Here is a 10,330-nt window from a genome sequence, read left to right as displayed (position 1 = left end):
GAAAAGAATGGTTCACTTTGAAACACCTCTCACGTTCCATTCGCAATTACTAATTATATATACCCCCCACCAAAAAAAAAACCTTGCATCCATGTGAGGATCGGACGGTCGTTCATGGACTTAAATTGGGAAACGATTGCTTGTAAGAAACACAGTTTTTGTTCATCATTGTTAGAAACCTTATGATGAGGACGATCATTCAATTAGATATGATCATAATGAGACAAAGCAGAAATATGCCATAGAAGGACCACCTTATAACCTGAAATCTGTTAGGTAAATCTGTTACAACCATTGTTTCAAGCCCAAAATGATCACATGTAATCAATTTTATTGAAATCATTACACCATCATACAGAAGTGAAAGGTCGAGAACCAAACAAGTAGACCAAGGTGACTGCAAGAAAGGACATCATGCGTGGAAATCACAGCTCATCCTTGGGTTCATAAAAACATTCCTCATCCCAATAGTAAGGAAATTTCAATTTGGCTGCAGTATGGGGCATGCTCCAGTCATTGTAGATGAACCTGCACAAAGAAAAATTATTAAAAACTTGATCCTAATACATATTCCAACATAACTTAAGTGTATCCTCGCCTGAACTATAACGATCAACATTTAAAAGAATTAAGAACACTTAAAGGGTGGAAAAAAGGAAAAAAATTATCCTTTTTCTCCTACAAGTTCAATATGAAGTTTCTTTCGTCTATATTGTTTGCAATTTATGTTGCCAACATTTCTAATGTCTTTTAAAAAGAAAAATTATAAAAGGAGATTGAAATGGCAAAAGAGCATCAGCTGTGATGCCTAGGGATTGCCCTATTCTTTTAAATTATAGAAACAGCATAAGTTGCTTCCATATACACACAATTTATTCAAAGAGAAAAGGGCAAAAAAATAGATCTGTTGTTTGCATTTGATTAAATCTTGCTTAATAAATTGTAGAAGGCATGGTGAAGAATGCGCTTATAGTTATTCCTACTCACCAATATGTCTACAAAACTTCATTTCAAGAGTTTTTTGTAAGGAGCATTTTAGATGGTCTATTAACACTGCAAAGGACAAAACTAATGCCAAGCATAAATTAGCTGCATGAGGTAATCCGTTTGGAAGATCCAAAGTTCTGAACCATATCCATTGTGGTAATTGGGTTGATGAGTCCAGGGAAAATTTGGCTAACACAACCAGAAAAAAGAAGGGATATAAGTTGAGTACATTGAATCTTATTGTGGATTGAATTTACATCTTTTTGTCAGCTTCAAAGACAGTTGGAGTGCATTAATAAGTTATTGCAATGCCTTACATAAAAGAGAAGTGATTTGAGATATATTAAGAAATTTAACAGAATCTAAAGCCACAAACCCCATAACAATTACGCATTGTCTAGCTACATGTGTAAAAGAAAGTTCCATGCCTGAGGGCATGTATGACATAGGAACTTTGAACATAAAGAACTGAGGGTAATGCAAAAGAGTGAGCTACTCTTGTGCATCCATGAAAGACTGATGAATTCAATCGGATTTTGCTGGATGGTCCTTTTCAAGGAGCCAAAGCAAGACTAAAGCACTAACTGATAACAAGCTGACCCAAACCACTCCTAAGCCCATGCCTGACCAGAGCAGAATCAATCAGGCCATCCCTCTGCCAAGGCCAGGTTCAGATTGATTTTTTGGGGTCTGGCCTAGCTTTATGCTATTAAAACTTGAGCCTGGGATGAGCCAATCGGTCTTAGGTTTAAGGACGGGCACAGGACTAGTAAGGCAAGTTCATATGGACCTAGGGCATTGAGTGGGCCCACAACAATCAGGAAGGCCATTTCATCATGGTTGGGAGTGGAACGGCAGAGATCGAAGAGACCAAGACAAGGCGGAAGCCTGAAGCAATACCAGTCATCTAGGGAGGACAGAACAACAAAAGTCAAAGAAGCCAGAAAAATGTTTGGTGGAAACTGAGAAAAGCATGATGAGGAAGGAGAAAACATGGGGAAGGGAGGAGTAAAAGGAGAAGAAAACGAGAAAAAAAAACAGAAAGAGGAAAAGGATCTCGGAATTTATGGACATAGGAATAATTCTTGTACAAATAAATATGTTTTAATCAGCCTTCCAGTTTTGCTGAAGCTGGCTAGCATGTGATCTGAGCCTAACATTTTCAAACCATCCAGTCCCCAAGCCAAAATTGATCAGGCCAAGCCCAAAAAATTTGACAGTAGGCACTACAGTCATCAAGCCAGCCTAGGCTCATTATGAACCTCTAACAGAGTTGCAGCTATAAATATCTTCTGCATGGATGGCTTTCTAACTTTAACACTACTGTGGGGCACCTTGTAAAAAATATCAAGATGATCATGAGTGAAGATTTTATAGAACAAAAATAAAAACTGAAATTCAACTCGCAAGGTCCAAGAATTCAGGCATACCAATGTTGACTGCAACCTGAATGAAACTTTAGTAGAAAAATGCCAGATCTAAAGAAAATAGAACTAGCCACTGAATAACAGCCAACACCATCTTTCACACAAAAAGTGGTAAAAACAGTCATTCACTTTTGCTCGTCACATGTATCATTAACAACAAGATAGGCAGGTTTTCGTTAAAAGCACTACAAAACACGGTAATCCGTACCAGTCTGAACCGGCCGGTACCCTCCATACCGAATCATACCAGCAGGAAACCGATCCAGTTCAGACTAGATTTTCAAAAAATAGTCCGAACTGCACTGAATCGGTTGGTTCGGTACAGTTCAAGTCCGAACCGTCCAAAACTGGGTGGTACGAAGTGGTTTGGCTGGGTTCGGATCCGAACGGAGCTGTACTGGTTTTCATGTGGGTGTGTTGGGTGGGTGGGGTGTGAGGTAGGCACGTCAGTAGTCTGTAGCTCCGCCTTGAAAGGCAGAGCCTCATGAGTCATAGAGAAGTTTTCTTCTTTCTGACTCTGATGACGAACATCAATTGAAAAAAAAATCATTCTCTAGCCCTACGATGACGACGACAACGAACCGTGACTCAGACATATTTTAACCGAAAGTAAGATAATCCTCCATTCTCTCGCTAAATATTTTTTTTCATATTTTTTTGATCGAAGAACGGCAAAAAGTAAAAAAATAAGAGAAAATTATGCCAAAATTTATGATTTTGGTATGATTTCATTATATATAGTACATCTTTGGATAATCTACATGATAACGCTAAAATCATTAATTTTTATTAATTATATATATATTTAAAAAATATATCTATTTGGAATAAAAATCATTAAAAAAGTAAAATTCAAAAAACTGTAAAATCATAATATTGATTAGAACGATTCAAGCTACTTTCAGTATAAATTTTATGTTCGATTGTGAAGATTTTGATGCATGATGTGTATAGTAATCTAGACTTACTTTTGAATAAAATAAAAAATTAGATAGTACCTAACCCATGTTAATAGGCTTAGAAAAATATATATAGCATCCGTGACATGTTTCTACTTGGATCTAAGCTCAAATAATTTTTTAAAAATTTCAAAATTAAAAAATATTTTTTGATTACTTAAATAATAAAAATATGTAATTAATTTAAAAAAAATATAAAATTAGTAATATATTTTAGCTAATTCAAAAGTATTATTTGGAATACATAACACATTTTTCTGCATTATTGAGATTTAAAATCATTATTAAAATAATTTTAGACTTCCTTTATTTTATTTCCGGATGTTAGACTTCTTTTATTTTATTTTAGGATGTTAGAATTATTATGTAATATATATAAACATTAATTTGGATCTAAAGTAGTTTAAAAATTAATAAAAAATAGTGAAATAAAAAAATCTGAAAAAATAAAAAAAATTACGTGCCGGTATGCAATCAGAACACCATATCGTACTGACACTCGGTAGGTACGATACCCGATACTATACTGTACCGGTCAGAAACTGATACGAGAACCGGTACTGGTTCTTGAAACCTTGCTACAAAAGGATTGATATGTTAAGGATGTTGGTTTGCCCTGTCAAAAATTATGAGATCATCTAGGCCTTTAAAGACTTTCTTCCATCCATGCAAGTATGTGTAGAAATTGACCTTTGTTCCCTAAAGCTGATAAATGACCATTGTGAAATATTCAACCATATGATGCAGTCTGCAAAACATCATATTATAATTTTCAAGGTCATGCACAATAAATCTATTCAATAGAATAAAAATATGAGCTTAAGTACTAACACTTTGACAGGTGGACGTGATATTACAACTAGCATCTGCAAATCTTCATTCTCATCAGTATTCCAAACCTGCATGTTATAATAGATCTTAACTCAAGAACAACCATTAAAATGTAAAGTATCTTGGAAAAAAATGAAAAAGAAAAATGAATTTGATATTTTATTTGTACAAGCGATCAGAATTCTTACATCATTGCTTGCATTACAAATTACCAACAAGAGAGTTGCACCTTAAAGGGATAGAAAATACGATGCATAAATTTTGGTATGAGTAGTTATTATCAATGTGGAGATTTTAGCCATTTGATTTAAAGATTTTCTTAGACAAGATAATAGAAGAGAACTTGGAGAAGTTTATATCCAACCTTTTCATATAATGACACCCCTTTATATCTGGACTCTTAGAGTTTCAAACATGGTATAAGCCCCCAAACAACTCTTAGCTATGAAAATGCTTTTGCTTTCTTATTCACTAGAAAGATATATAGAAAACAAAGTAGAGTTTCTAGAGTTTCTTATTCACACACAACTTGCTCCCATATTACAACAGCCATAATATCTAAGCTGTATTGACCATCGACAATATTTAAGTGCATGACACATTATCCAGGAACTTAATATCTTGCACTAAGAGAGTAGATATGATGTCAAATATGTGAAGACACACCATTTAAAATACTTTCTTGGACAAAATAAATAAACAGACATGATAATGTATTTGCAGTTTTACCATTTATAAACTTTCTTTTTCCTTTCCGTAGAGCGCCCCTCTGTTACTACAACCAGAAACAACCTTTCAGGTATAAGTCTTACCAGCATAACCATAACGATAACTATCCTGGCTTATCCCTACCATCTGTAGTCAGCTATATAGATCCTTGTTCACCAACGATTCATATCGATGGCCATCTAGGATGTTATTTTGAGATTTTCCATGTTGTCTTCTCATAACCTCCATCTGTATTGCCTTTAGGTCTTTACTTGTAAAATTCACTAAAAAAATGCAGAAAAAAAATGCATTGCAACATATGTTCTATGTGAACATATCAATGCCATGTAGTCTATCTAGGATAATCAATTCAGAGAAATATGGGCCCACTTGGCATGCCTTGCATCCTTGGTCATAATTCAAAAAGTATAGCAAAATGTGTTGGCTGTGGCTGAGGTAAAAGGGAGAAAAAAAGAGCAATCTCTCACATAAAGAAAACCAGACAAAACATGTAGCATTCAATCTTTGAATGTGGTATATAGACTTAGCCAAAATGCCCTATCTAGGTAATATACATAATTATGAGATTTAAAGCCATCTAATTGGTGCCTCTAAGGGTATAATATGAAAAGCTTGCAGAAATTAATCTAACATCATTGCTAAGTGTGCATTGACCAATGCACCATAAATGATCTGTTTATTCTGCATGATGCATACTCATTGTTCTGTCAGATGCCTACCATTACATTTTAACTTACCACCTTTTGATCATATACATATCTAATATTCCCATAAGTGGATGTTGCACTTTACAATTCTTATTATCTGATCAGCATCTCAATTTCACAAATATCACCTAAATCAGGTGAAACCATAAAGCCTCAGATTTTTGGCTTTGACATAAATATGGTTAAAAATCACATTCTCCAGACAGTAATAGATCTATTGGTTTTGCCCTTCAATACCACTGAAGATTGGAAAACATCTGGTCATCATGGAACCATCATTCAACCCATCATTCAACCAAAGCATCTACGCATCTTCATTATGCATTTGCACATATCAAATAGGCTTCTACCTTTTTTTGTTGTTTGGATAGTTCACGAAAACAGCCTTCACAGATGGATTTTACCAAGCTTCTTGGAATTTCGCCTATCTTGTTTGAAGAGCCCATCCACATGAATTTTTTTGCAGGCAACCATTAACTTTTTCAATTGGCTTGAAAGATACTGGGAAAGCATTCAGGCAATACAATAAAAGAAATGGAGGTAAGGGCATATTTTATGAGTTCCATATGGCCTGCAATTGAGATGAAATGGTTGTATCAGTAGCCTCGAGTCCACACTAAATTTCTGGTCAAGCATTCTATGGTAGACAAGCGGTTCCAAGAACTTTCCGGAAAGTATTGCATTAAACTTCATAAACCAAGAAGTGTGACACATAAATTACTGAAACTAACCAATCTATTTATATGATTAAACACTTTAAGTTACAACAAACCAATCTATTTGTATGATTAAACACTTCAAGTTATATTTTATTTACATAAACAAGAGATATGCTATACACAATTAGGTTTAAACTGATCAGACTAGTACAATTGTAGATCATGGACTGCAATACCTGATGCGGATCATTCATGGGTATAGAGAATGTGCTATTTGAATAGATAGCAAACTCCTGAGGCTTTCCTGGATAGTTAAGAGAGCTTGAGCCAAGCAAAAGAGTGCCTCTCCCTTTTAAGATAACAAATACCTCTTCACAGGAGTGTCTGTGGATTGGTGTCCGTGTGCCTGGAGCAAAAGTCTGAAGCCAAATCTCCACCTGGAAAGAACATAAATATCATGGGGAATGAACCTAAATATTTTATATATTTCATATTTTAAAGCAGAAGATGCAAAAGCTTTATATATTAAAGTAGAATCATGATCGCATCTCAAAAAAAAATTGTTGGCAAAAATAAATCATCTAGTTAACTTTGTACCCCAGAATTCTATACTTAGACAGACAGATAGAGAAGTAGGACAAATAGAGCAAAAAAATAGATAGGACAAGGAGAGTTCATTATGCTTATGGTTATCCTATTTTAGGAATATCTTATGATGTCCAAATGATGGTTCAAAACCTATCTTATAAGTTGTGATAGCCATACATAAAGAGCCTTTGTCATAGGCAGATCAAGAGATTACTATTTCACCTTTTAAATATTTCAATTTGCCCTATAATTGCACTTTGCCTATGCAATGTAATTAAATAATCTGCTACAATCTTGAAAACAAAATTCTACAAGGAATTTGCAACACTTTAATCTATAATCAATCTCCTGAACCTCAACTTGAGCATCTAGAAGATTGTATCAGACAAATACTGCATGTTCTTTGCAACATGTTTTGCCAAACTTAACCATTAAGAAAGACAAGAAAAATGATTACTAGCAACAGGCAACAGGTGTTTCATCACTAAAATAGGTTAATAACAACAACTCATCGAGAAATTTAACAACAAGATTGAATAATGAAGTTGACCATTGAACTCCACAGTTTACCTCTTTCATTCCATGTGAAAGAGCACCTGCAATGGTTATGTGTGCCAAACCCCCTCTCCCAAAGTTACTTTGAGGCATATCACCTATATTTCTGACCAATGAGGAACCTAGCATAGGAAAAATAGGGAGCAATCCACATTAAAGACAAACAATAATAATAATAATAATGGACAACAAAATCAAATTTTATTCAACTCTAGAATGAATATAATTTGGCAAGGAACATTCTAGTATTAATTGGATTAAGCCATTAAGTTCGATAACTGATGCCCTTTTGCATCTATGCATTACACAGAGATCCAAAGAGGAGAGAGTCCTATCAGTTTAGATAAAACTCTAGTACTATTAAAAGGAGTATACAAATGGGGGCAAATTAAAGATTTATAATTATATTCAAGCAATATGAGGAAAGGGCTGCTAGTTCAAGTAATTGAGGTAAGATGGGTGTGGCTGTAGTTTTGGCTCTATCCCAAGATTTTCACACTTCTTGTAAAAGAGTCACTAGATGATATAGTGGATTTCTTAGTTTTCGTTCTTTGCATTATGTAATTTAGTGAGACAATATCATTTGTGAATACAACACTAAAAGAAGACAATAGAATTAAGTTTTGGAGAGTCCAAAATATGGTTCAGCTGTAATTGTATGTAAGGAAAGCAAATTTAGACACCACAAGGAAATTGAGGTACCAGTCAATAGCAGTAACCAAAAAATAATGAAAAGCAGTTATTTTTAATATCTTGGATATCTGGTTACAGAAAATGAAAAAAAATAAAAGAAAACATCAACCACATATCGAAGATGAAAAGATAATTCGATGAGGTTCAAAAGCACTTTCATAAACCTATGCAAGTTAGTGCTACAACGGGCACCAACCTAGGTTCCTTTTACATCTGAACCACTGACCAATGCATGCCATGCCAGGCATCACCCAGTTTTTTAAGTATTGACCAAGGGGACATGCTATGCACATAAAAAACCACATAAATTATCAGATACATGCCTAAATGCAGATGTGAACATAACTAACGAGTCTTAATTGATCAACCATATTAGATCTAAGATTCTGTTTTTTTGTTTTTTTTTTTGTTTTTTGTAATGGCATGATAAGAAACAATTCCATCAATGTATGGATTAACATTACTGAAGAGTATTTCAATTTCAAGCCATTCCTCAATTCGTGATTCTGGTCATCAATTTCATGTCAAGAAGCTTCCAGAGACATGATTTTGGCCTACGCTTCCAATATCCAACTTCAGAAGTTTCTCCATTCGACATATATCGAATACAGAAAAGGAATCGAACAAAGCTCATTAGGAATGTTACAGAAACACAAGTTCGACCAGCACCGATACTAATAAAACCCAGAATTACTGCAGAACGAAGTGGACAATTACGAAACCGTATGCGAGGAGCATCAGAAATTGTGTACAACAAAATCAGCGATAAGATAGCGGTCAGGGAATGAACAGAGAGTGCCGAGGGACCTTGGTTATTAGAGCAGCGAGAGGAGGCATCGGCTGCTCCCAGTGCAGAGAAGAGGAAGAGTAAGGGAAGAACGTAGCTGGCATGTGCAGGACCGCTCATTTTGCTGCTTGATGACTTCTGGAATGCGGGTTTTACGCGACTCCGCAAGACTGCAAGAGGAACGGGAAAGTAATTAATCATCATTGTCTTCTAGTCATTGTTTCATCATAGAAAACATAAACTAGTATTTGGTGAATGGTTATGATATAATTGTAACATCGTAGCAGAAGAAGAGGAAACCAAATGCATTCAACAACAGAAAGAAGAGATTTTGCATTAATCAAACTAATCCAAAACGAGAATTCTAAAGCTAGAAGCAATTTCTGATAAAAAATAACCAATCTTCGCTTCAGATATCCAGGGAAACCAAAGCCGACCTGGCCTCAGAGGTGGTGGTGAGCTCAGAATGTGGTGGAAACTTGGTACAAATTAGGGTATTAGATAAGAGAGGCCCAGGGTCAAAGAATCAACAAAATATTAAAGAGAGAGACCCAGGGTCAAAGAATCAACAAAATATTAAAGAGAGAGAGAGAGAGAGAGAGAGAGGCTCACCGGATACCGTGATGTTGGACGCCGCGGTGGGGATGGTATGGCGGTCATAGGAGGTCGTGGAAATGAGACAGAGGACGGAGAGAAGAGGGGAGGTTGTCGAGGTAGCGGAAGCCGGCGGAGAGACCGGAGAGTCTGTAGCAGCTGGGCCCGGCGAGAAGAGGAGAAGGCTGGGAGTCTAGGAAGGAACTGGAAGCGGGGAGAATCCGGGAGAGAGCCCCAGTCGCCAGCTCAGGCTCAGGCTCAGGCTCAGGCTCGGTCTATTTAGCTTCAAACCGGGCCCGTTCCAGAGCGAGCCCGATCCAAGATCGAGCCATTCGTTTCGGTTGAAAGCCCTATTTCAGACTGGGCCGCATCAACGTATTTAATGGCCCATTCATTGGACACAAAACTCATAATGTTAACCTCATGTGGACCCACATATAGGTCTGTATTAGAAAGAGAAAAAGTCTTTGCATCACATGTAGTGTAATAAATTGACATGAAGCACACTACCCAATCACATTAGATGGCATACTTAATGATGGGATAGATATTTAATGCCATTCAACTTTTTCTTTCTCCAATTTTTAGTGACGAAAATATCCTTTTCTTTGCAGAACAAAGAAAAAATAGTATTATGACTTCTTGATGTCTTGTATAATTTTTGTGAATATATATGATGTTTTGAATAATATATATAATTTTTTATATCTTTATAATATCTTGAACAATATATATGATTTCCTTATGCCTTGTATGACTTCATGTGAATATATATGACATCCTGAATAGTATATATAACTTTCCATCAATATAT

The 10,330-nt window shown here is 35.6% G+C and overlaps 1 protein-coding gene across 3 annotated transcripts; it reads right to left on the bottom strand.

Moving 5' to 3' along the window:
- Positions 1–237: 237 nt before the first annotated feature.
- Positions 238–9,789, bottom strand: LOC105052708 (auxin-binding protein 4). 3 transcript variants are annotated; one of them, XM_010933626.4, is made up of 6 exons: positions 9,535–9,789; positions 8,943–9,092; positions 7,458–7,564; positions 6,536–6,736; positions 4,205–4,272; positions 238–528 (listed from the first exon to the last, which is right to left on the bottom strand). In XM_010933626.4, exons 2-6 carry the CDS (start codon positions 9,040–9,042, stop codon positions 426–428), a joined length of 579 nt encoding a protein of 192 aa, XP_010931928.1. In that variant the 5' UTR covers positions 9,043–9,092; positions 9,535–9,789; the 3' UTR covers positions 238–425. The 3 variants fall into 3 exon arrangements, with proteins under 3 accessions (XP_010931928.1, XP_010931930.1, XP_010931929.1); XM_010933628.3 differs by lacking the exon at positions 9,535–9,789 and adding an exon at positions 9,360–9,455; XM_010933627.3 differs by lacking the exon at positions 9,535–9,789 and adding an exon at positions 9,321–9,454.
- Between the last annotated feature and the right edge of the window lie 541 nt (positions 9,790–10,330).

Source organism: Elaeis guineensis, chromosome 10 (genome assembly GCF_000442705.2).
Source record: "Elaeis guineensis isolate ETL-2024a chromosome 10, EG11, whole genome shotgun sequence".
Lineage (NCBI taxonomy): Eukaryota > Viridiplantae > Streptophyta > Magnoliopsida > Arecales > Arecaceae > Elaeis > Elaeis guineensis.
This window is presented reverse-complemented; position numbering and strand designations above follow the sequence as displayed.